The sequence below is a fragment of the Anomalospiza imberbis genome, chromosome 8 (genome assembly GCF_031753505.1).
Source record: "Anomalospiza imberbis isolate Cuckoo-Finch-1a 21T00152 chromosome 8, ASM3175350v1, whole genome shotgun sequence".
NCBI classification, from domain to species: Eukaryota; Metazoa; Chordata; class Aves; order Passeriformes; family Viduidae; genus Anomalospiza; species Anomalospiza imberbis.
Window position 1 is genome coordinate 8,736,509 of NC_089688.1, and position 27,709 is coordinate 8,764,217.

The following is a 27,709-nucleotide window of genomic DNA, read 5'->3' on the forward strand; positions in this document are numbered from 1 at the left end:
AATTCTACAATAGTCTCCCAGGAATAAACTGAATCAGAGATTTTTTTTTTTTTTTTTTTTTTTTGTTAGGCACAAAAGGGAAGAGCTAAATATGCTGATGATGGGGCAGTAATTCTTTAGGAGAAGTACAGCTGCTCCCTTAGACGCTTCCTGTTTCATCCATTTTCCCCCCATAACACAGGGAAAACATCTACCCTAAAACTATCCAAAATATGAACTCAAGATGGAGATTGCTAATCTGGCACTGCTGGGTTCTTAAGAATTCTAATACAGATTTGCCAATATGCTTGGTATTCCAGCTAGAGATAATTGGAGGAGCAAAACCAGAACTCAATTTGTGCCAAAAGGGAGGAAAACACCAACCATCATTTTTTATAGCTGTCCTATAATTTTCCCTTTGCCTATTGTTACTGTAAAGTAACACCGAGACTCTGAAAATGCATTAGGGCTAAGGAAATATGTGGCATTTCTCTCATTAGCAGTTGAAACTGATACTTTACAATCAGCTCTCCTTGCATGTCTTTTTATTTTGGGTTGTAGGAAGAAACCCACAGTTAACAAAAAGCCACAGAGTTTTCAGGGTAATAAATGAATACAGCTCCAGCATATCCTTTTTCTTCTCTACTACATCTGTGTTTATTTTTAATTTAATAATTGTTTTGTCCCTCAGTGCTGGCATGTAAAAATGGTTTGCCCAAATGATTACTTAATTTTTGAACATATTTGTGCCTCTTTTTGAACATATTTTTAGAGAGAAGCCCTGTTTTCTGTTTATTTAATGATATCCAGAAGCTTTCAATAGGCCACTGGAAGGGATTGTTGTTTGCTGTGTTCAGTGTCAGGGTATAACAACCGAAGTATGTATTGCAAATGTATTTATTTTAAAAAGGCATGGTCTGAAAATGCTTTTAGGATTATCTCTTTCTACAGCCTTGGCCAGCTATTAATGCCAGCTAAAATCTCTTCCTGTTTATCGCTAAGAAAAATTATCTTAGTTAATTTTATCTGCCTTACATTTTTGATTCAACATGTCTTAAATGTGTCTAATGCTATGATTATATTGATTATAAGAATATGATTATATCCTTAGACCTTTAGAGGTTTTTTTAAAATAAATTTTAATAATCAAGGCAAATTATCTTGATTTTTTTTTCAAATGTATGCTCCCTAAATAAACATTGTATAAACATGCAATATAGAAAAATCCAAAAGGGCAATAAAAATATTTTTCTCATTAACCATAGTATCAAAATTAGTAAATTACATTAATGATAACCAATACTAGCAAAAGCATAGAATTAGAGGCCATATTATTCTCAGGCCTATATTTCATGCAAGGGGGAGATGAGTGCAAGGTCTTAAAGATGATGATTGTATTGCCAATGAATGAGGCAAAACATGACTGCAGGCCACCACCTGCTCTTGAAGTGGCTATCATTGAGGCCAGATTGTGGGCTCCATTCCTGCTTCAGGCCGACGTCCCCTGCCTGCCCCTGTCCCCTGAGCTGGGCTGCAGCAAGTAGCCAGCATTACTGGGCCTCTTAACTGTGAGCATTTTTCTTTTTTGATATCACCTCTTATTTTGGTTTCACTAAGGTGCATTTATAGTGAATCATTTATGAAACTCAAGTGTTGGACTGTGTTTTTCCAGGATGAGTTTTTGGCAGATTGTTTTGAATCTGAGCACCAGCACAGACTTCTATGAGTATAGGTATTGTAGGAGAGATTGCTTTGGCTAAGGGAATACCTGCTGGTGTCCCAGTTAGGAATATTATCTGGGACAGGACTGAAGGATCACACACACCCCTACATACTCAAGCACACATTCCCTCAAGTGGAAATTAAGCAGAATGATCAGCATAGGAGCAGCCTCTCCATGGAGCAGTTCCTGTTCTCAGGTCCTGTTGGTGTCTCTGCTAACCCTGCTGCATGGCCTGATCAGCATGAACCAGGGCCCAGGAAAGCAGCGCATAATTTCCATAACTCAAGTGCACTCACAGAAAACAGAATGGTGTGGTTTAGAATCATTGTGTCTTTATAATAATGGCATTGACTTCTATGGTTGTACCTGATCTAAAATTATTCTTACCTCAAGACTTTTTTTTAAGTATTCTTAATTATCCTAGAATTTAATGGACAATGTTGCCTTAATATAAAATTATTGCTGTGAGGTTGACTAGTAGCAAATGCTCTCTTAATGTTAAGCTTTATTTGTTGATTTCAACTAAAATCTAGTAAAAAATGCCTGAGTTGGTTTTGTTTCCCTTATTCTGAAACAATGCATTTTTTTGTTGAAAATCTTCCCTGAAACTTTGAATGCTTTGGCCGCAATCTATTTATTGCTAGTTTATTACTATGTTTACAGCATTAATTGTAGATATGTTATATTTGCATGTGTTCTATGATTTGCTCTTTTTTTTCTTTTCTTGGCCTGCATGTTTGCTACTACAGGAACCTGCTTGGGAACTCAATGGCAACAGAACAACCTTCAGCCCTCTAACTAACACGGCGACTGGGCCTATGGGTAGTGTTTTAGCAACCAATGGAACCTTTTCAGGCTACCTCAACCAGCAAGAGATCAGCCTTTCAAATAGCTCTTCCTACCTAAAGACTACCACAGTTAGATCTTCCATGTCCTCTCAGTCTGTGACTCCTGACATTTCACCTGCCAAGAGCACGTTAGGTTCCAAAGCAAGCCCTGCTTTGGCTGGTGGCAGTAGCCCTGCACACCAGCTGAGCCCAGCGAGGCAGTATAACAACCCCATTGGCCTTTACTCGGCAGAGACCCTGAGGGAAATGGCTGAGATGCATAAATTGAGTCTCAACCGAAGGGCTTCGGAAGGTGGACTTCCTAGAGGGTAGGTAACATGGTAACATCTTTAATGATTTCAATAAGTCATGAACTTGCTGAGCAGTGAATGTAATGGTGCTTACCCTATTGTGCATTTGTCTGGCAATCATTATTAAAGTCTGGATCAATAATTAAGTTTTCCAGTAGCCCCAAAACATACCCACATGGCCATTACAGAACAATGGTTGTTGGTATCTGATGTGCAGCATGGATTGGCAATAGTCAGCAGAGCGTGAGGGGGAGCACTAGGACTGAAGTAACTGTAATCATCTCAGGGTTGTGACACTCAGCAGTTCCAACTAACGCATGGAGTCTCAGAGAACCAAGTATTGCTGTCAGACATTAGAGCAGCTGCTATAAACCACACCTGATCTTTGGTACATTGCTAGAGAGAAATGGCTTTGACCAGCAAATCTGACATACCCAGCTACTGGAGTGTCCTGCTGTAATTCCTGCCTTAATTTGTTGGCTTTCCTATGCAAAATGAGTCAAAACTGCAATATTTTGAATCCTCTGGTTTGAAGAATGTCTTGCATCTGTTAGCTTTAATGTTAACTTTGCTATAACAAGAAATGATCTCCAGATACTGCCCAGATAGTTTGATCCCACGCTGTCAAGGTTTTTCATATTCCTATATTGCAGGTCATCTGTTTTATTAGTAGGTTTGTGAAGTGAGGAGCTTGGACTGCAGTACATGAGAAAAAGCAGGGAGAAACAGGTTTTCCTAATTTTTGCCATCATCTGTAAATCCTCGGACAAATCTAATTTTTTAGTTTATTTGTGGCTTTGGGATTTTTTTGTATGAAGATAAATTTCTTGTTAGGAATATGGGGAAAAGTGGTTTTTTGACACTAGGGACTTGGCTATATAAGGAAAACCAGAAAAATTCTGACAATCCGCTCAAGGTCTGATAACAAATGCATATCTTCAAGTACTTTATATCCATTTGCAGCAGCTCTTTGCAAAAATAAAACCAAGGGTTTTAAGTTGTAGAAAAGTAGGGATATTTCATCCTATTAAAAGAGCGTATACACCTGTTCTAGATGATTCAAGCAATTTTAGATGATTCACTGCCACTCTCTTGAGCACTCAACATTAACAATCCTAATTAACTTACCTGAGAAAATTCTATCCTCCCTTTTCATACTTGCTAATTAAGTAAAGCAATTACCTTTAAAAAATAATTTCAGTTAATAAGCAAGATCAGCAAAATAAGCCTCAGAAAACTTGTCTCTTAATTTACAGTTTCCTGAAGAATACCAATTCTTGTTTTATTTCAATATACAGAGTTACCTGGTAGTATATCTTGTTGTCTTTTTTTCCACTATGTTCATAATCCTCCTTAATTACCTGCAGGGGTGAGGGTGAAGGGGCTGAATTTTGGATGGCTCAGCATTGTGACTGTTTGTTATCAGAATTACAGCACAGCTGCATCCATCACGCACCAAAGTCAGTGTGAGCCTTTCTATTCAGTTTGAATGAAATTTTAGGGAACTGTTATCTGCCTTTACCACCTGGAACACTGATGAACAAACAAAAAAATAAAAACCCCTTATCCTGAAGTGCAGGAACATTCTGAAATGATGAAAGAGCCCAGAAGTACTAAATAAATTAGTCTTGTCTGGTAACTTCTCTGAGATTTAGAGAACTGTACATCTCTGTTGACATGCAGAGAAAATTCAGAGCTCAATAGTCCTTTCATTCCCACTCCCACTTGACTGTTATCCATGAAGTAAGAAGTATCTTGCGTCCTGCTCTGTGGAGAATAACATGGAACCTGTAACTATGTTGGAACTTGGTGGCATCCATGATAATCTCAATCTCACAGTGTATATATGGGAATAAGGAAGCACTGTGAGCACTGCAAAATCAGCTCTGGTCTTTACTGGGAACATTCTTACCATATAATGCAACATGGTTGTGATATTGTGGTGCTCCAAGACTGAATTCATTGTGCTTTCACAAACATGCACTTAGCTGTATGGTAAAAGCTGCGAGAAAGTTCAAGCATGAGGAGTGATCTTAAGGTATGTTTCAGTTCTGTGCCCTTTTCACCCAACAATTTAAACTTAATTGTGTGAATTGCTGTTACAGGTTTAGCTAAACCCTTTGGAAAATCCTATCAAGAAGCTGAAATTTATTTTGAGATTATTTCCTTGGTCTGTGGGGAATAACAAAGCATGTGTTTTTCTGCTACACTTTACATTAAAGCTTTATCACTCTGACCCATGGTGAAAAATAAGATAGCCTGTTAGGAGTGTGGAACGTGATGTGCTGAAAGCTCTGGAGTGTATGAATAAATATGAACAGTGAGTCATAGTTTGTAACGTGCGTCTTTTTCATTCCAGTGGCAGTTATTTTTCACACTGTAGGTCAAGGGCAGTAAATACCTGTCCCACAAGTATGTGCCAGGTGGCTTGGGTTACTGGCCTCTTACTGTGTGACCTCTGCAAGCAGCAAGTTGGGTGTTCCAGACATGTCCCTATATAGAGTCAAACTAAAATAATGTGTGGCTCTGAACTGGGAGGAATTTTCTCATCACATCCTAAACATAAGGAGAAGCAAAGCTTTCCTGTTTTGGAAGGAAGCTATAGCAGCCTCTTTACATCTCAAAAATCTTTACTGAGACATGACTACTGAACTGTTCTTAGTGTGTGCGCATAATGTTTCTTTTCTTTGGACATACTTTTATATTCCTTTAATTAAGGTGTATTTTAGGGGTTTGGTACTTCTGCCTTGAAAATTTTATATGTATGGTAAATGCCTGGATGAGTCCGAAAAGGATACCATTACACTTGGTTTCATTGTAAATGAGTACCCAGCTGTCCAGTATACACCTAAAATGGATATAGGATCACTGATGTGCTTACAGGCTGCAGCTTGTTCCTAATATATCTCTAACAGTTCTGTAAGAGCATTTGGCTTAATGTAGGGTTTATAAAGCTAGAAGAATATTTTCAAATGTGAGAGTCTGACCAGTAGCTGCAGAAGGTGGTCTGCTTTACCATGGAAATGCAGAAGTGCAAAGCCTTTACTGCAGCTTTGGCTCATTAGAGTGCTTTTGATCATGAAAAGTGCTGTTGGATGAGCCAAGGCAAAAAGATCATATGTAGGAAGAAGCAGTAATATCAAAGGTTCTGCAAGGAAAAAGCAGGGGGTTCCAAATCCACTTGGAATGTCACTCTAACAGTGTAGCTTTGCTGACCAGTATTTTGTATCAGTCCCAGACACAGAAATGTCACAGCAGCAAGCTGGAATCTTCAGTGTCCAGTTCTGTCAGTAGCATTCCATATAGCCAAGTAAAAAGAAAAGTTTATTTACTGACCGTGGATCTCTTCCTGTTAATTTTGCACAAAATAGGATTAGTCTTCAACCAAGAAAAGAGCAGAATGTGGGTATTCTAAGCTTCAGGGGAAAAAAAGTTAAATATCACAGCCCATTACTGCTATTTGTGCAACCACTGCAAAGAGTTATTAGGAAGAGTACTGTAGTCCAGACTGAGCACACTCTGTTCTGCAGAGTTTTATCCTGTGTTAAGGTGCTTTGGAATTACTGTGCAAGCACCATCACTGGTTTATGCAGAGATGCAGGAATGGAGTGTGAACATACATTTTTTTCACACTGTATAGAACCAGTTGGAATAAAATAGACTGATATGGATATCCCAAAAAACATATAGCAAGTGTGGTTTGTTTTGTTTCATGTGGAATAGATTAGGAATGACTGTTCCAAAGTTAAATGGCTTACATGCCTCTTGGCATAATGTTGGTGCAGCCAGACCTAGACAAATGCTTTGTTATATACACAGGCATTTTCCTTGGTTTTAGCTTTAAAACATTTACCAATATATTCTTTGGATCTTCTCCATCATGTAAAAGACTTAAAATCAGTCTTGCAAAACCAACTCTGAGGGTGGCCTAAGAACAGACTTTATCCCTGAATATTCAGTATCTATGAGAAAAATATAGTTTCTACCACTCATTTGCTATTTTCAGATGAGAATATACTCTGAAAATCCTCCTTTTTCCCCCCTGCTCCCTCCTCCCTTCACTTTGGTAGTAGTACTTTTCAGGTTGCACACCAATAAGATCATGTTCAACAGTCAGCCAAAATGCCATGGTACCCTACTAAATCCTGGTGGATCAACTATAATCCCTGCATTTTTTCCTTTCTTAATCATGTTGGGGTTTTTAGGCATACATTTAATTTTTGTTCTTATTTGTAGATGATCTGAGAAGAGCTGTAGTATTCTTTTGTAAATATCTTTTACCCTTTGCACTCTACAAACTATTGACTTTTTTCTGTGTGGTTGGTTTTGATGTTGTTTGTTCTCTTTCTCTTCTTCTAGGTCATAACCAACACCGCTGCCAAGTTAGTATCACCTCTGTGTAGTGCCAGATATTTGTGTGGCGCTGTGTGTGTGAAGATGTGTTTTCTGGGGTAGCATGATCCCCTGTGTTCCTGCTGTGTCTGCTTGCAAGTGCAAGTATTTTTTTTAAACATCTGCTTGGTGTGGCAAGCGCCTTGCGCTGCCCCTGCTGTCCAGCAGTGCTCCCGCTTGGCATTTCTTGGTGATGCTCTAATGCTGTGAATGGAGCTGCCACCTGAGCCTGCCCAGTTCTTCTAAAAGCTTTCAGGTGGTTTTGCTTCTACGGGCAGGTTTAAGTCCTCTTGAGTCTTTAAGTCGTCTTCATGCCCTTAGAATTTGTAGAGCATTATCTGAGCTTTTTTTGGTGTGTTATTAGTAAAGTGCTTTTACCTTCAATGTTAAATTAATTTCTAAAGTCTGCTAAAATTCAAATTTAGGTTGGAGTAAGATACTGATATGGGGGAAAAAAAATCTTTGAAGTGATTTACCTTGATAAATCTATTGCCCAAAAAAGAAATAACTATTAACTTGAAAATCTGATTGTTCTGCTTTATTTAGGAAGGAAACTTCATAGTTACTTATTTTTGACCTTTAGTTTTCTAGGGGCAGAGGATTGTCTCTAAACTCTTGCTTTTTGCCTCTGACCTGAGTGTTGTCCATAAATTGCTGGAGACTGAGTTAAATTGAGTATAAAATAAATAATTCTAATAGTTAAATGTCAAATTTAAACTGACAGTACAAAATTAGAAGTAGTAGAATACATAAAGTTGAAATAATATTTAGTGCATATAATTTACATTGATCTTGCATTCTCTGTTGATTTCAGTGAGGTGTGGGTGTGATGATGTAACTCCTTTGGAGTGAAAAACCCTAGCCAGTTCACATTAATAATAATTATTCTGACAGGATTGTCTTAGAAAGCAGAAGTCACTTTATAGGGGTGTTTGTAATCTTACTTGCTTTGGGATTTATTTTTCCTGATCCTTTTGTAGCTTAGGAGAAAGATCCTATTCATTTTGCAGAGGTGCTCTCTCTGCAGCCTTACCTCTGCTACTATGTCCTAGAGCCCAGCACTCCTTACAAACACTAATATCTTCTGTTTGCTTCCAGAGTTAGAAAAAGAACTCAGCAGTTGGCAATCTGTACTTTTTTCTGTTATTTTTATCAGAATCCTGTTAACTTCAGTGGAAGTTTTGCCTTGATGTATGTAATGTGACTAAAACCTCTTGAAAGACATCACTAAAACTGTTTAAAGACCACAAGTGAAAGCCCAAATGCCTCCTGCTGCTACCATGAGGGAAGTTTAGGCTGTTCTGACATTAGTTGCTTTGATTTCTGTAACTGACTGTGGAAGCCAATTGCTTAGAACATTATTCTTTAAAGGTGGCATATTTAACCTCTGTCCTTTCCTTCACACAATCTTCTCAGATCTTGGATTTAGAATCTCTTTAGTACTTCCAACAGTGTGAAAGAAAGAGAACACTAAATTCAAGATCTTGAGGACTTGTGTGTTTGTAATTATCATGTGGTTATTTAGAGTATTACACAGAAAAGAGATATTGTTGAAGTCAGGCATGTGCATGCTCAGTACAGAACCCTGCATGTCTCTGCACATCACCCCTCCAGAGATGATGTCACTGTAATTATAGAATTGTCAGAGTTGATGAATAGTTAAGGGAGATGTGTTTTAAAGGTGAGAATGTCTTGGTAAAAAAAAAAAATTCACTTTTTTGACTGCATAATGCCACTTCCCAGTTCCCTCCCTTAAAATGTTGGCATGTGCAAGTGAAGGCTGTGGCTGTAATGCAGCATGTGCACCTGTGTGTCTCTGGTCCTCACACATGTGCCTGTCGATGTTCTATCAAGGATTTGCAATGATGTGTGACTGTATCTCTCTCTGTCCATCCTCAGTCAGGGCATCCCACCAAACAAAAGGCTGAAAACAGAGCAGAATCTCCTGGCTGGCTTCAGAGGTGGCACAGCACCTGTGACAGTCTCCAGATAATTAAGTCAGATGGCTACCAGCCTTATTGATTTTGCCTTTTTCATCATTCTTGGTTGAGGGTTCAGTTTTAACTCTCACCCTCTGGGGCTACACATGGTAAACAGGCACACTCGTGTGTGTAAAGAGAAAAAAAATATTAGCCAATAAAATTAAAATCTAATGTCTTAAACTGAAAAGGAAAATTGTTCCAATCAAATGGAATTAAATTCTTCAGCAGTTCTTCTACAGGGGGAGAAATATATATTTCCAGCTTTTGGGTTCCGTTCTGAATGAAACATTTATGAAATATCTGTTATTTCACAAAGGATGGAATTCCCAGTTTTGTCCAGTTTAGTGAGTGTATGGCATCTCTTCTGCTGGCATCCACCTGCTGCTGGCAGGACAGGAACAGCCGACTAGCAACTCACCTGATCTCCCATAGGTTGACGAGCAGCCACTCTAGTGGCTGACATTGGTCATTGGAACTCTGGGCAGTGCTCAGTCCTAGCTCTAGGACTAGAACTATGCACAACTCAGCCCTACAAGAAAACCAGCTGGTCTCTGCCTGCAGTCTGACATCAAACTGACTCATTCTGCTGTCATGGAAGCTTCAGTTAGCTTGCTTTAGGGGCTCAGTCTGTCAAATATAAAATGTTTCCTTGTAAATGGAGTCACTGGAAACTAAGGCAGCAACTCTTCCAACTTCACTTGTCCTGTTGGTTGCAATGTTGCATATTTTGATCTGGGACTGAGCATTTATCATGCCATAGCAGCACTTCAGGCTGGAAAGGAAAGCCTTGAAGATTAAAAGGTGCGAGTACTAAATGTCACTGTGATTAATAACACAGACAGAAAGTACTGAAACTTTCTAAGTAATAGAGAACCTGATATCTGTTCACTTCACTGTACTTTCTAGACCTTTGTAAGACCCTTCTGAAAACACAAATGGATGAAAAAGGAAGTGGGAATTCTCTGCACTGTGCATGTACATCCCATGGACATGCATATATACATGTGCATGTTTGTATACACTCAGATGTATATATGCATATAATAATGGAATTTTAGTATATGTAAGTATCACACAAATACTTACAGATATTTTGTGATATTTTAATACAGTGACAGCTATTTCACCTTTTTTTCCTTTTTATACATCGTAAGCCAACCCAAAAATGACATCCATTAGCACAGCCACCTTTTCACTGTGGCTTGGTACTTACATTGTCTGTGCTTCTCTGATGAGAAGCTTTGGTGGTGAGATGCCATGAACAGATGTGCACACTCCTCTCTTGGTGGTGCTTCCCTCACTTAACTTCACGCCTCTCTCCTTTCTTCCCCTCCCTTCCCTGTGGAACCTCACTCTTGCATAACCCAGCACGGACTTCACGGAGCGTTTCAACCCCAATGTCCTGAAGGACTCTGCCCTGTCTACCCACAAACCCATTGAGGTGAAGGGCCTTGGCGGCAAGGCTACCATAATTCACGCGCAGTATAACACCCCGATCAGCATGTATTCCCAGGATGCTATCATGGATGCAATTGCAGGCCAGGCACAAGCCCAGGGTGGAGAATTTGCTGGGTAAGGTTATTTCCTTCTGTGGAATGCCCTTTCTCTGCATGGTACTTGTAACATCCCTACCTGCATGACACATTTGCTCTTCCTGGACTCTTCCTTTTTTCCCGGGGTATATTACACACGAAAAATGCCTGTCAATCCTAGACAGTGTCCAAAAACACTTCTATGTTTTGAAGTTAAAAGGATAGATCACTAGAAAATCATAGCATGCTTTGTTGTTGGAAGGGACCTTAAAGATAATCTAGTTCCAACCCCCCTATCATGGTCAGGGGTACCTTAATTTACCCTAGTTTTTTTGTATTCCTCCTAGAACAGGTAAACGTCAAAAAATACATCTAATTCTCTGTATATGATATTGGATGGCTTTTCATTCCTGACAACCATGATTTATAGTAGTCACAATTATATGCATAGCTCAGAAAGGACAGAAAAGGGGGGTGGAATTTTTATTGAGACATGAAGAATGCAAAATATTTATTTAGCACTGGCTACTGTTTTATTCTTCAAAATGGAGTATTTTGCTGTATTTTCCCTATCCCCAGTTTACATACAGTACATGTGTTTTACACAGATCCTTTGGACTATGGCAAAATCCCCTGATCTTTAACAACTCTGCTTTTCCAGTGCATGTTTCTGGTAATCTTACCTGATTAACTTATCCAGAGTTGTAATAACTTTACTGAAATTACATATGCAATAAATGTAGCCAGGTTTCTCTCTTACCGGGTGCGCTTCTGCCCAAAATAGAAATTGCCTTCCTTTGATATGACACCAAAATACAGGTACAGCAACACACTTTAATGTAGTTTCTTTTCCATATGTTAGCTGCAGGCTTATTCAAAATGAGGATGGTTTATGTATTTGCTTGTGCTCCCTTTTGCTTTCTTTTTTATAATTATTTTTCTTTTCTGCTAACTTTTTGCACCAATATTGTTGTTCATCACAGCTCTCCCTCATGATGGATCACAAGCAATACCTTTACCTGGCTTTGGCCATGACTCAGTGAATCTCCACAGGTGTTGAGTAGACTCATATTTCCAATTAGTGAAGTACAAAGAAGTTCATTTGTGTTCTGTATAAGGGTTCCCATCCTTCATAGGCATGGATTATAGGAGCCATTTTATGATACATTGGCACTTTCTATTAAATGCTGCAGCATTATATGATGCTACATATAATCATATGACTATATGTAACATTATATGATCCCAAATAGTAATGTTTTTAAAAATTACTTATTTAAATTTAAATGATCAGATTATTATAAAGTTAATGCTGCATATGTGGGTCCTTTTCATTTTATAAGTTTCCTTTCGTTTCCTCTGTGATATTCTGAACTTCATTTGCAGTGGAAACCAAAATGTTCTTTAGCTTGCTTAAAAGAGCAAGTCTGAGTTAAGATTATGCTTAATGTGGAAGTATTTGTATGAGAAGTTTTTCATATAAAAGCAGACCAAATTATGTGCTGATTCATTTTGTCTCAGTTATCAGCCTATAATTTGGTCTTGTTCTTAATTAATAATCTTAGTCTTTTTCATTTGTCCACAAGCATCTGTAGGGTGGTAAGCACACTCAGACTGCACATCTGAAGGGCAGACAGCAGCTGGAAACAGGTTACTTATTTTATCAGTGATGAAGGACAGACAGGCTTAAGACATTAATTCATTTTCTAGTTTGACCATTTGAAATCAGTGATGTTGTAACTTCATGACATCAGAGTCAGGCTCTTGTCACTTAGGAATAAGCCACACTTACTGGATCACCATGGAAAGCATAAAGGGAAGAACACAATTATTCATACTCAGACTCCATGCTGAAACTTAAAGGTAGAAAATCTGGAATGCTCTGACTTTATATATTTTTCTACTCTTTGTTTTTCTGTTTTAATTGATATTGATAAACCAAGAACCAGGACTTAGGTGGTTGCAGTAAAACAATGTGGACAGTGCATTTTGAGTAGATTTCTGTCAAACCACTTCTAAATTCCATTATGCAGTTTTAGCCAAATTCACAAGTTGTATTAAGACATAAATCCAGCACCTTTATTTGGAATAAGATCTGACAGCTGAAATAGAAGAATCAATAAGGTGATTGTACAAACTAAGGTCTTGTGTGTCCTCTACAATAAGTCAACTTGGCTGGCTATTCACCAGTCTACATGAATTTCTCTTTGTTGGGTTGTGGGGTTTTTACCTCTCAGAGCTTTTTTTAAAATAGCTGGAATCAGTCTAATACCTGATGTCACAATATTTTGTTGTATGTCTAAATCAGGGGTAGAACACTGCAGCATTCCTAAGTTTTTGCTTAATACCTACTGAAATTAAATCTGCATAATGACTCCAGGGAATGATTCACATAGTAAACCGCAGTTTATAATGAACTCCAAAAAATAAAATTCCATTGCTACTTATTCAGGTTTGACTGTCTTTAAAGCTTTTTTTAATGGTAAAAATGTGTGACTGAAATGATGATAAGAAAAAGGAAAATAATTTTTATTGACTCCTACTAGAATACCTTAGGCTCTAATTAAAAACCTGCACAGCTTTAACCCATTTGGGAAGAATTTTTTTTTTTTTTTTTTTTTTTTTTTTTTTTTTTTTTTTTTTTTCCCAGTAGCATCAATTTAAAGTAATATGCTTAAAGATGCATGGTATTTCTGCACATCCACACCCAGATGGAAAGAAATTAAATTACAAAGAAGTATAACAGAGGTATTAACATGGTTATGTGCATCTTTAGGCTGTCTGTAAGAATCAACTGTCACATTTAGGTTTATGAAATGCTCCTAATCAGCGATGCGCTCTATTTTACACTTCCATGCTGAGTGGCTCATATGTCCTAGTTATTCATCCACAATATAATTATGTTTTTTAAAAAAGAAAAAGGCCTGCTGGATTAAAGACAGAGTTGGAAATACTCCAATGTATTGCATTAATTTAGTTCAATTTATATGAGCATGTTTCACTCTGCTGGGGAGGTTAATTCACCAAGCTCCATTTCCTGCCTTAATCATCTACCATAAGGATATTAATATGTCATATTAATGCCACACATTGCTACTGTGAAGTTTGTGGTACAGCCTCCAGCCCTAGTTTTTTAACAATGCTTGAGTTAATGGCATATCTATACATATACCTTTGAACTGCTTTTTTTGTAAATAGGTCATAATATAAGAAGAAAGCATTTGAGATAGAGGATTTAAACAGAGGAATTTGAACTGTCTGTGGCTGGCACACTGCTGCTGCCACAGTGGTCTATGGTTGAAATTAGCAGCACTGTCTATCCAGTGGTTTATTATCCACTCTAGAACAGTGTTCAGCTGGGAAATTTGCTGTCCCATGCAGCAGGTTTTTAAGATTCCACAAGATTAAGAAGTCAGTGTGGGGATATAAAGTTAACTGTTGGCCCACATCAGGCATTCACTTCTGGTATTCATACAGGGTAGGTTCTGGATGTGAAGCACCCTGAAGCACCTTGGGGACTTGAAAACAGGGTCACCTTTTGGGGAACATTGCCATGACAGACCTTTCAGCACAGCCAAGTGTCAGAAGCAGCAGCAGATCAGTACTGAGGGTGTTGCTGTGACTTACTGTTGGTATTACAGAGAATCTCTTTGCCATGCAAAGACTATTCCTGCAGAAGGCAGGAGAAGGCAGAACTCACTGCTGTTCTTTCTTTCCTGCCTCAGCAAGCCCTTTTACTCTGTGTGATGGACCCGAAGAGGAGGACTACTGTTCTCTCTCCCTTCTTCCACCTAAAGAAGGCTATGGCACCACTTTGTCCATTGCTGCACACAAGAGCAGCACTAATGGAAGTCACTGAAGGCAGAGCCTTCCCAAAATAAACAAGTCTGCATTCTGCCTTCTGTACCTGCTAGCGTTTGGATATTGTAAAGATTGTGGTCTAGGAAACACGAGCTAAAAAAGAAGCTCCAAAATGTTGCTTCCTCCTACAGGCCATCTTTCACACTGAGGAACTTTTTTTCATAACTTGCATGCTTTGTGACAGAGCTTAAACTGAAGAGTCAAGTTTTTATCTAAATTCACTTAAGCTGCATTCCACCCCACAGCTGATTGTGTGGAAACACACAAAAAAGCTTAACTGGGGTTTGTACTTTGATGGCTCCTCAGGAAGAAGTTTGCATATATAGGGGTTATAAATACATGCTATTATGTGTAAATCCATCTAATCAGTGTATATTACCCAGTGCTGAGGAAGAGTGTGTCAGCTGGGAAGTACTGATATTTAAAGCACTACCTGATAGCATTTGCATCCCACTCTATGTAGGATGTCAGACATACTTCCTGGCTTTTCCTGAGTCCTCTTGGGCTTTCAAATCACAGACTAAACTTCTCTGTGCAGTGGTATCTTAGCACTAACTTCGAGCCTGAACCAAGGAAGCAACTGTTGTACCAAATGGCCCTTAACTTTTAACAGAACTGTTTCTCAGTTTTCATGAAGCTGAGCTTGCTGCTTGCAAAGCTCTTTATGGAATAGCATAAAGCTGTTACAATAAATCACTTGCTTCAAAAATAGACCTTGTATTTAGAGCAGCCATGGAGCCAAGTTGCTCCAAGCACACATCATTCCCTCAGTGTATATTTCTGCAGCTCTGTTAATAGTTAATTTTAATTCTGCTATGCAGAAGTTATTTTCACTGGGGAAAAAAAAAACCCAAAACCTATTAAGTTACTAAGCCTATTTCTAGCCTGCATCATATATCAAAGCGAGGTTACCTCACTTGTGATACAGACCTGTGTAGCTTTGATTTTGGGTGTGCACAACTGGATATATCACTTTGCAAGATGATTAAGCATGTTGTAAGACCCTGAGATACATTCTGTCATTAAAGATTTCAGATTCTACTTCTATATGCAAGTCTTGAGTGCAAGTCTAGACTTCCTGTGCTTCATATGTTTAGTAGACAATGAATCCAGACTATGGCAGATGGAAGTTTAATTCAGTTTGAAAAAGAATCATCTCTAGAAAAACCTATGAAGGTCTACCTCGTTATTTTTATACTGAAATATGGGTTTATTTCTAATTGCAACCTTAAAGAACACTGGCCCAACACTCTAATTTAAAGAAAACATAAAACAGTACCAACATGAAGTTGTTTTTATAAGAAATAATATGTAACAAAAATGGTCAGAGAAATAAATGTTTTTGCCTGGCCTACTCTCCACATATTATTCTAACCACTGCACGCTTGTGTACCTGCATTGGCTGAGGAATCATGAACAGGTATTTCCAAACAGATTTGAATGATAACAGACCCTTTCAGAGACATAATCAGCCATAACGTAAAATTGGTCTATATATTTTTTTAAGTGTTTGTTTCAAAGCCATGTAGGGGATGGCTGGGTGAGAAAATGACCAGAGAGCTGCTTCCAACGCTTCCCTTTCTGAATTGCAGTGCCCTCCCTATAAAGGATCCTCACGTAGACAGTGCCTCTCCGGTGTATCAGGCTGTGCTTAAAACTCAGAACAAGCCTGAGGATGACAGTGAGGACTGGAGCCGTCGCTCTGCCAACCTGCAGTCCAAGTCCTTCCGCATCCTTGCCCAGATGACTGGAACCGAGTACAGTAAGTTGAACAACAAAACATCCCCTTCATCCTGATTTTAGATTCATGCCTTTCCTCTGCTATATGCCTTACTGCCCTGGTATTGGCCACTGGTACTCAGGGAAGGCTCTTTTCCAGGTTCATGTAGTTGTCAGTGAGGGTAAGGATCCTGGGTGTAACTTGAGGGAGCTCAGAAATCCAAGTGAACAATCTCACCTTATGCTTTATGAAGAAAATTCTTTTGCCAGGGACCTCAGCTTAAAAGTATAACAGATTGTACAGTAAACGAGCATTTGGGACCCCATAGTTATTCCTGCTTAGAAATCAAGTCTCTGCAGTGCACTCTTTGGGTTTCTTGCAGCCTAGATGTACAGAGATGTCCATGCTTTAGACAAAAATTATAAACATGTCATGTCTTCTGTAACAGTGTTTTATAGAAATGACTTCTGGAGGTCAAAAAAAAAAATAATGAATCACCATTTGTAGGGAATCTATGTCTCTATCAGCCCTGTTATCTAAACCTAGATCTGATATGAATATCACAGAGCTTTAACCTTGTTGCCTGTGGAAGTGTTTTTATGGCTACCTGGTACTAAGCTCACTGGTGATTCCTGTTATAGAGAGATGGAAGTTCAGGGCCTTTTCCCACATCAGGAGGAAATATTTAGCATTTCCTTCCCTCATAAATGTGTTGCTGCTGTCTCTCTTGCTTTGTACAAAACAGCAGGACCTCTCTGTAGAATCATTGCTTGCAGCTGTGAAACATTGCTAATAATGAATGGGAAAGTATTTGTAATAGCTACCTTCCTCCTAACATCCTCCTTCCTGTCCCTAGGGAACTGCTATCTTCATGATGTTCTTAAAATTCCACTGCTGCAGAGTCAGTGTGAATGCACCTTTAGATAGGCTTTTGATAAGTTTCTAAAGAATTTAAAATACCATAAAGCAAATTCCTTTTTCTGTTTTTTAACTGGAACATTTTTTCCTACAGTGCAAGATCCAGATGAAGAAGCCCTGAGGAGGTCAAGGTAGGCAAGTCCCTGTGAAAAATATAGCTCTCTCCTTCCTGATAACCCAATAATGTTTTAAAATGGCATTAATATGAACTTCCTTTATTATATTTTTTTCCTAAAATATTCTAACACATTTACTTAAAAATCACTAAAATTAAAATGCTATCGAGAGGCATTTGAATGAGAAGGATAATAAATCAGCATGTTTTTAGGAAAAACAGTGTAAAATGGCTGAAGCCTGTGTTCAAATCTGAAAGCTCTCTGCTCATGCAACTTTCCTGTACTTTACTGGGTGTGTGAATGTGATGAGTTCCAAACCCTGTGTAACTACTTGAATGTGTAAGTGGATAAAAATATGTAATGTTGTGATAGCACTGAAATCTGTGAGCAATTTATTTGGATGACCCTCTGATTGACATTTGATTCTCCGTAAATGACACAGTAAAGGAATTTTTTCCATTCATACCCATAGTCATTGGTTTATGTCTTGTTTGTAAAATAAATATGACCTAAATTTGTAGAATACGGAAGCACAGGACTGCTTTTGCTAATGGATAAATGTATTTGTTTCATATAATGTATCAAAAGCACTGAAAAAGAGGATATGTTCAGAGATATAATATGGAATTAAAGATTTGTCATCATCCTGCATAGCCAGGAAATAGATATATTAAATATTATTATGTTGAGCTTAAAAACTGCCATTAAATCAGTAGCATTCTGCATGCAATCCTTAGTTTCTGTTTGCATACCTCAGATCCCTGTTTCACTTTAGCTGCTCTAAGCCACCAGCTGGGTTTGTGATGTGTTTGGTACTCAATCCACCCCTTCTTTTTCTATGGTATATTTTACTGCCCTGTGGGTTCTTTGAAGGTTCTGAGCTTTTGATCACAGTGCAGGTTACAAATGTTGAATCAGTGAGAAAGAGATCTGCTGTCTTCCCTGTGAGAATACAAGAATGCTTTCAGTTGGTGTTTGCTATAAGCCCTCCACTACAGTTCACCCAAGTTCATGGCCGGGTGCCTGAACATCAGGCTTGACATTATAGCCCTCAGGGATTTATTTCTTCCCTCAAATATGCAAGCCTCATTCTCATTACGTGTATTGTGCATTATCTGTTTTGATGTAACAGCACACATCCAAATCCTTATTATGATGGGATTTAAAGCATTGTGCTGAACTTAACAGTGCCCCATTCATATCTGAGAGCAATATGTGGTTTTAAAGAAATAATCTCTCTAGGTGTAATTTGTGGCTTTGGAAAATACAAAATAGTAGAAACTTTACATGGCATGAGATATGTTGACAATAATTACCTGATAACACATCAACACGTGTAAATTGCACATTCTATCCAGTGTAATTCCAAGTACATGACTACATCCACTATGCTTTGTACATTTTCTGCAGTCTTTAGGTATTGCTGTGGTGTTCTTTTCTTGCCCAAGGATGCTTCTGGTTATGTTTAGGCACAGCTGAACAGGTTTAAGGTGCGCATTGATGGTAGAGGCATAAGGGAGCATGTAGGTAGTTACACAAGTACAGTGCAACTGGTGTAAGCTCTGGTGCAAGGAATGAAATGGGGTCTCCTTCCTACCCCACTGACAGTGCTGGCACCATCTGGGTGCTTGATACCCACCTCAAACATTGGACACATTCCACTGGGGATTTGGCAGCAGGGCCCTGGCTGTGCAGGCATCCATCATTGTGGCTCAGGCAGGCTGTGAGCAAACTCTCTGGTGATTTCTCTTGTCTCTTTGTGTCAGCTCCTCAGTGTAGCCAGCAGGAATTGCATGGAATGGTGATCAGGTTTCTTCCAAACACTTAGGAATGGAGGGAAGAAAGATGTAGCTTATTTTTGGCAGAACCGTTTTACATAAAAATAGTCACTTTTACATTGCTGCTTCCAACTTCATGGCATATGTTAAAAAAAACTATAAACCTGGGAATTTTTGGGTGGCAGAACATTCCTGTCAATTAATATTAATGAGTGTGTTGCATGACTGTCCTTTGCTCATGCTGCTGCTATTTTGAAGGCACACATAAAAGTATAACCTGCTATGAAAACTTTTCATTGCTGGTGTGATGATTGTTGTGGAATATTTTCTGGGGCGATGGGATCCATTTCAAGCCAAACAGATGTGTCTGAATACCTTTCCCTTGAATGGAGGAGTAATATCTTCAAAGCAGTAAGGGAGTTATTAAATTGTATGTCAGATCCACTGGAGCTAGTATATTCTGGTGTAGCTGGAAAAAAAATGCCATCAGAAAGTTTCAGCTAGAAATACTTTATATCTCTTAATTACCTGAAAGCACAAAAAATAGTGTGAGAAGTCATACATCAAGACTCCTTTAAGACTGTTACTTGCATGGCACTGTGTTATTAAGCACGAAAGATTTAGAAAGATCAGTGAATTTGTTGGCATTTACTCTGTTTATTGTTTTGTGCTGTCCTCAGCCTGAGGAGTAAAACCAGCCCAGTCTGCTCCTTTCTGTTTGGCTGGTTTCACTCTCAAGTTCCACTGCATTAACACAATTAATTGTCTTGTGATTTGAGTGTAAATAATGTGGAAAAAATTACCTTGTTTGCAATGACTGCAAAAAGTTTTGCAAATAACAAGAACATTTTCTTTTTCATTCTGTTTGATATATTTCTCCTTGACTGTGCTATCATCTCACATCTTCCTTTTTCCCCTTTTTATGTACAATAGCTGAATTTGAACTATAGAGCATCTAGAAAAGATTAAATCCTGAGAGGTGCTGAGCATGGCTCGAGCACTCCAGTCCACCGTCAGGGGTGGCAGGAGGTAGCCAATACTTCACAGGACTCTGCTTTGAAAATCTCCAGTTGTTCTGCTTTGTGACAAAAATGACCAGAAATATCTATGCAAAATGTCAACACTAATACTCACTAATTCTGAGGAAGCTGTAGAAAAGTAATGCTGAAACCTGGGGCTGGTGGTCCTTGCAGGAAGGACAGCAGGTTATATATGGGCTGACCTAAGTGTTAGAGAATGGAATATAATTTGCATTCATTTTGCACTTGTATGAGTTAACTTCCACTGACTCCTCTGTTGTGTGAGAGGGAGGGAGAAGCCAAGAGAAACTGCTGGGAGGAAAACAATGGGATTACACTGCATTTCTAGCAAAAGCAGCCCTGTAATACCAAGCACAAGTCAAAGAATAAGAAGTTATATCAAGTTACTTCTCAGAAATAAACCATTGCAAAACCTTTCACACATGGTCCAAAAAGCATCACCCAGCCTTCACTATGCTGATTTGAAAGCTGAGGAAAAAATCCAAATAAATTGCCACTGCCCTAGTTGTAAGGCAGGGGAGTGGTAGCCATGGTCCCTAACCCCTTTCTTTCTCCCTCCTTTCTTTCTTCTGTGTATGTGTGTCTCTCTCTGTCTCTCTCTTTCCTCATGCCACAGGGAGAGGTTTGAAACGGAACGTAACAGCCCACGCTTTGCCAAATTGCGCAACTGGCATCACGGCCTGTCCGCGCAGCTCCTTAATGTTAAAAGCTAAACACCCCAGTCAGGGGGCAAACACAGAGAGTCCCAGTAACACATTAACTGCTGGCCTGACTTAGAGCCTGAGCCTGCCACTCGTGCAAAGATGTACTGCTAGGCACTAAGTTTCTGCTGTTAGCCTGTTAGCCATTCACTGTCACCAAAGGTGAAATCATGATACAACCCAGGACATGTTCTTCATGATAAAGTAGCTTAGCTTTTTTTTCCTTCATAATATCAAACTTCAGTATACAGCAAAATGTCACTATTGTAGTCTCTTGACTTTAATTCTGGAAGAAAATGAGAGGGAAGTTATTGACAGTATTTCTTTAGGAGGAAAAAAATGAGATTTTCACAGTTTTACTGATGATAATGAAGTAGGAGAAAGAAAGTTGAAAAGGAAAACTGATCAGCCTAGACTTTGCTAAATGTATCACACACTTAGTTTGCGTAGTTGAATGATGCTGTTTGAAATAAGATATTAGCAATGTGAAGTTATATTTCAATATATTATACTGGCAAAAGTCATTTACTGAAACCATTGCTGTAAGTTTTGTGTTGAAAACTTTAATTTATCATTATATGAAAGAGAGATAGCTGAGGTTGCTCAGGATCTGCAAGGAAATGACATTTGGCTAGAGGTGATTTAGGAGTGAGAAGAATATATCATACTGCTGGTGCACTGAAGCTTTTAAAAGCATCTTGTAAGTTTTAAGGAATATGTTGCTTATTCTGTATTGCTCTTGATTTGACTTACATTTTTTCTGTATATAGCAGCATGGTTTATCTGAAATAAAATGTTTTAAAACTAAAATAACTATGTGCCTATTTTACACAGTACTTTATTCTGTTTTAAAACAATAGCTACTTTGAGTGATTATTGAAAGAAGGAGAACTTTTCTTTCCCAAATATAAAAGTTGGTCAAAAAGCTTTCTATTATTAGCTGTAATTATCACTGACCTGTAAGTTGTCTGAATTGGAATAAACCTGACAAAGCAGTTGAGTTAGGTACCTTTATCTGGTAGCAGTAATTCCAATCAAAGGGATTAGTGCATGAGATCACATTGAAACTATTACACTTTTTGCTGCCTCCAAATTTGTCTCAGCAGTTCGTACAAGAACCAAGTTCATTCAAACTCCCATTTTTTTCTGTGTGAAATAAGGAAAAGTTCATGGAGAATTTTGCATGAATCAACCAAATACTGAAGCGTTTAAAGGGTTATCATACATATATAAAAAAACCTAATTCTTCAGTATTACTTAAGAGTATATAAGCACTAATTCCTTTTAAAATGCATTTCACTTTTCTTAGCTAAATATCAGAGCACTTCAGGACATGCTACTTAATTCACAACATGCATTTATGTTTTCCCTGTGGGAGCACAAGCACATTCTGTTCACACCATCTTATTAGTACCTGTGGTAAATCAGCATCACTGCATGAAATAAGAGCAACATTTTAACTTTTCCTGATTGTTGCCAGGAGCAGCCTTTGGTGAACCAAAGTGGTGGTGAATTTTACTTATGTATGGGAAATTCTGATAGAATTTAAAGTATCAATAGGCAATTAAGATTTTTTTTTTTTCATAAACAAAATGTACCTAAGTAAAATAATCTTCCAGTTCTAATTTTCAACCAATTTAGATGTTTTTATGAATAAGAAGTAATACAGTCTCTTCATGGTAATAACAATTGTGCACCCTTAATGTTTTATGAATATAATACAGATACTACTCATTTCCAAGAGTTCTAGTGCATGTATTAGAATGAAAATGTCTAGATTATATTTCTATATAATTTACATTTTTTTATTTACATTTTCTCCCTTTAGTTTACATTTAATGTTATTTTGAAAGGTATTTTCTAATAATAATTTTATCAGATATGAAATTAATGAACATGTAATTAAGGAATCCCTTTGCCTTAGCTCTGCTTCACTGGTTTTAATGTTATAAATTCAGTGCATATAAACCATGTAATCATGTAGGTCAATATTTTTAAACCTTTTTTCTGTAGGATACAAAATGGAATCTAACATTCTCCAAACTTGTAGAATGTCAATTCTTTATGCAGTTACAGGGGGAAAAAAGCAATAGGAAAAGAGGAAAAGATATTGAATATCTGTTAGCTTTCAGAACTGCTGCAATATTAAAGACCTTTTGTGAAGGTGCCTTCATTAATCCTTACAGCAAGATTTTTACTACAGCATATTTCAACTGCTTAGTCCAATCCCTTTTAAAACATCTCACAAGTGATGGACTTTTTGTGTTAAAACTGTCAGTCAACTATTTCTATGTCACTTATTTTTTATATTTAGACTAGTAATTCCTAAACTTTTAGTCCTCAAAAATCTTCCTTTATGTTGTCATGGTGATCTTCAAGTCCAGAAAGTGAATGTTATGGATCTTTTTTTTGGATAGCTCTGAAGAGGCCTTGTTTTTGCTTCCTGAGGAGGAGGCAGAGTTTGTCTGTAAGGCGAGAAATTGGCCTGGATTTTTCACTCTACTGCATATCAGTGCTAGTGACAGGAACAAACCTGGGCCTGATAAAAAAAGCATTAAGGCTTTGAAAAAACCAGTAGCTTTGTTCTAGTGAAAGGGCAAGTCTAGCCTATTATATTTCAGTATGTTCAGGCTCATCTCCTCTATGTGGCTTCTGAGTCCCCAACCCCGTCTTGCAGTGTTTCCTTCTCCAGACTTGGAGAAGTCTGCTGTTTCACACAGGAAAATCAGTCACAATTAATAGCAGTGAGGTTTAAAATAGTTCCTGATTGAAGACTTGATGAGTAATGTAGTTCTTTAAACCAGCACTGATGATAGACAGGTGTATCTGTCCCATGCTGAATATATTTTGATCTGTGACTGCTCTGCTAAGCAGAGGACGATTGTTGGTGACAATACTGTCTTCTAAATAACCTCCATGCCAAAAATAAATTAAAACATGTGGGTAGTCATATGCACCCCCTGCCCTTCCCAATATTGCCAGTAAAGCATAGTCTTATAAGCATTTAATGAAGACACAGCAAAGCTGATGCCAGTAGGAAATCAAAACCAAAAGGCCTTCCAGGTAAATCTGCTTGTCTGGTTATGGCACAGGGACATGCTCCTTTTCTGCTGTGGTACGAGGCTGTTTGATCTAAACTAACCTGTTTCCTGAATCCTGCTGCCCTGCCTTCTGCTCAAGCAGCCCCCCTGACCTCCTGCAGTGCTCAGTTTGCAGCAGAGGCGCTGACTGCATGCAGTGTGTGCTGATGGGACATGGCTGCAGTGTGGCTTTAGGAGAGCGGGTGTGACAACTTGACCTCTGATCTTTACATGCATGACAAAATGACAAAAGGAGGAAGGTTCTGTGGCTCCTTCCCTTGCCTCCCTCTCCTCATGCCTGCCTGCACACGAAGGACAGTATGTTTTTACTAAGTAATACAGAGGTCACTTCATTGCAGTTTCTCTGATTATGCACAACTGGGTGGAGCATATCTTCTAGAGCAAGGGACAAGTATTTCTGGGACTACTTTATCACTTTTGAAAGGTCCAGCTCTTGCACATCACAGAGTTTTCTGAAGCCTTCCTCAGGGGCAGAAGAAGTGACACCAGTTTTTCACTTGTGCACTCTGGTTCCCACAGGGGCTAAGTTAATGTTGTAGCTTCTTTACCTGTGTCTACCATGAGCTTCAGTGACTGGGATTACCATTATATGTATCAGAAACTTAAATTGATCCTTACACAAATTTGAGTTTGCAAAGTTAAAAAGCCAGAATTTTGGTGTGGTGCACGGTATTACCAGATAATTACTTTCTTTAATCAGTTTGCCTTTAGTTGACATCTTTCTGCAGGACGCGATATGAAAATTAATTGACTAAAACTTACTCTCAAGCACAATAGCATCCCTGTTCTATGGCTGTTAATCAAAGCCATCTGACACCACTAAGACAAGCTAAGGCATCTTGATTTCCTTCCTTGGTTGGTCAAAATTTCCAATCATTAACATTGCTGATCTGCCCAATTGCCAAAAACCTCCTATCTGCTGCTCAAATTACCACAACTGCTACTTTAAAAGCCGTGGCCTATCTTTCCACAACAGCTTGTGAAATAAAGCAGACTTCTCTAGGTAGATTTCCCACTTAAGGATCTTAATAAAAAATTATAAACACATCAATTTAATATCTTCTAATCCCTGCTTACCATTTCACACCTGAAGAGTGACAAAAGTGTAGGAACAGTGAAATAACTCAATTGTCTCCATGGAATCCTGAGTGAAATCAGAAGAGAAAACCGATCAAATATAAAGTCTTTCTTCTTCTAAATACTCCTGGAAGTTCTATGGGAAAAGAAAATTATTTGGGCATTGTAAATCCCTTGTTTCCACATCAGTTCCCTGTAGAATAAATTGGTCAAAGACAGTGTAAGGTATGGTGTATCCACTTGAATGTACCAACTTAAAATTGAAAGAGTGATGCCTCCAAATGCAATTAGAAAATACCATGAAATGTTTCTCAAAACAGTTCATAAAGAAAGTAATGCATAAGCTAACAGAGCCTGTTAAAGCTGAAATTAAGCTTTGGGTGTGAGTATACTGACCTATATGTAGCATCTTATTTTTACCACCGCAGTCTCCTGTACGTTCCTGTCCACAATGTAACTTTTGCATGATCAGAACTGAGCATTAACTTTCATTTCTACTGTGCAGCCTTAAAATATTAATGTGCATCCTTCAGCTGATGCAGGTGGCTAACCAAAACACCAGTGCTGCCTTTGTCTCTGACTGCCCAGTCCAAAAAGGTAAAAGCAGTTCTAACATGCAGCAGATTTTCCACAAGCATTGTAACTCAGAGGCACTCAGCTGGGGTCTGTGGATCATCAGCCTGGCTCACAGCTTTGCTTAGGGTGAGCTGGAGCACAGCACTGGCACTGCTTCCTTTTATTCTGCTTCTAAATTGCATTAATGTCAGCAAAATTATCCTAAATACTAATAACTTCCTAATAGTTCATTTCCATGTAAGCATTTTTGTTGTAGCTGACCCAGAATTTTATATGATTACAGATGAGAGAGAAGGAAGGTATGAAAATCCTTGAGAGAGCTTATGAAATACAATTTAATAGACATTCTGAAAAAATGACAACAGTTCTAATTCATACCACTCAGTTATTTGATTCAGAAACTGAACAGCACAGACACATTGCTGGGTTTCAGGGACAGCTTGAAACTTAGCTTAATGCCATGTAGAGGAAAAATGAATTTTCTTATCATCAATGTGCACAAATTAAAAAGTAGGTCTGAAAAACAACCCTCTGAAAGTCAAACCTCTGAGTTCTTGTTCTTTCTTCAGCTTCACTGGAGAAAAGTGAAGTCACAAAGAGAAAGAACATTTCAGTGAGAGTGGAATCGTTTCCTGGCATACAAACCCCAAACTTATTGTGCAGTGGTTTTGTCTGTAGTGGTCAGGAGCACAGACTGAGAGTTTGGATCCTGGGCTCAGGTGCCTGGTGGCAGATCCCTGTATTTTACTGCAGGGCTATAGAAAGCTACAGGGAAACATTCAATCAAATCAATAGGATTTTGATTATAGGGAATAATTATCTGAATTAAGTCCCAGCTCCAGTTGCTACACATGCTCAGAATTTTGCAGTCTTTGTTCTTACTAAAGTGATGCATTTGCCAATAAGATAAAATTTAAAATTGGAGTTGATATGCCAAGTATCACAATGTAAACCTTGGGCAAGAGTTACCTTACCTTTCCCCATCACTAATGCTGCAGTATGTCCAGCTGCATTTATTCTGTGACTGTTAAATTTAACAGCAAACCTGTAGATGCCACTAAAATGCATTCATAGGAGGGATTGGCTTGGATTTTAGTGAGCTGCTTCTCTTAAGTTCCATACTATGTGTTGAGAATCAGCTGCTGGTTGTTTTCCACTGAATCTATAATAATGCTTTTCCTATTCTGTGGCACTGTCTGCACAAACCAGGAAACCCCTGTGAGAAAAGTATTTCCCTGTTTTGGAAAGCAAACATAGGAGGATGTATCGCAATTGTTTTGGCGTGGGCTGCTCACATTCTTAACTACAGTGGCTGAAAAAGAGAGAATAGCTCTTCTACCCCTTTTTGTGATCCCAAGCTGAAGTGTTAACTAAACCAGCATGATACTCATCTTCTGTCCTCTCCAGTTAACTGCCTGTCATTTCTTTGTTTGTCTTCTGGTGTCTTTGTTAAAATAACAGAAATATAGCATGGGGGGGGAAAAAGCAAGCAAACTCAATAGTCATCTGACCATGGAAAAATTCTCAGCTGCAAGTACAGAAAGGTAGAAATAGCCTGACTGGATCAGAGCAGCAGTTAATCTAGCTCAGTGTCCAGTTTCCAACAGTGTCAGTGTCTCATGCCTTCAAGACAAAAAATGTTTGGAAGGCAATTATAAAATAGCTTTCACACAACTTTACTCCCTATAACAATTTATTTAAAATTACTTTGTTAGTTTTACTTCTTAAAAGGAAATTTTATTTGTAGGCAAATATGTTTATATAAATATAAGTACACGCTTGGATGAAAGTTATAAGCCTGATTAGCCCTGCAAATCCACACTATACTACTAAAAAAATATTCTTTTAATTTTAATAAATATAGATTCTGACAATCTGTGTGTTTATTTCCCCTTTGAAAAAAGATTATATATCTGTCAGACTCGGTAGAAGACTATATTGGGTTTTTAATACAGTAAAATACTGATGAACTGAACATATATATTTATTTTAAAATCTATAATACCTCATTAAAGAGAGTGAACTGATATTTTAAATACTCAGCTGGGGTTTGGGAGAGCTTATTTCAGTTCTTT

At 38.3% G+C, this 27,709-nt stretch overlaps 2 protein-coding genes across 13 annotated transcripts in view; both read left to right on the forward strand.

Annotated features, from left to right (window-relative positions):
* The window catches only part of LDB3 (LIM domain binding 3), a 106,847-nt gene that overhangs the window by 50,142 nt on the left and 28,996 nt on the right, over positions 1-27,709 (forward strand). For 7 of the 12 annotated variants that reach the window (XM_068197221.1, XM_068197220.1, XM_068197222.1 and 4 more), the window contains exons 5-7: positions 2,452-2,858; positions 16,200-16,369; positions 17,340-17,376. In XM_068197221.1, the coding sequence (XP_068053322.1) occupies positions 2,452-2,858; positions 16,200-16,369; positions 17,340-17,376 (614 nt within the window). Of the gene's footprint in view, positions 1-2,451; positions 2,859-7,199; positions 7,223-10,582; positions 10,787-16,199; positions 16,370-17,339; positions 17,377-20,795; positions 21,694-27,709 lie in introns of those variants that run through there. The other 5 variants (XM_068197224.1, XM_068197226.1, XM_068197232.1 and 2 more) reach the window with 4 other exon arrangements.
* The window catches only part of SNCG (synuclein gamma), a 205,591-nt gene that overhangs the window by 18,478 nt on the left and 159,404 nt on the right, over positions 1-27,709 (forward strand). The window lies entirely within an intron of this gene.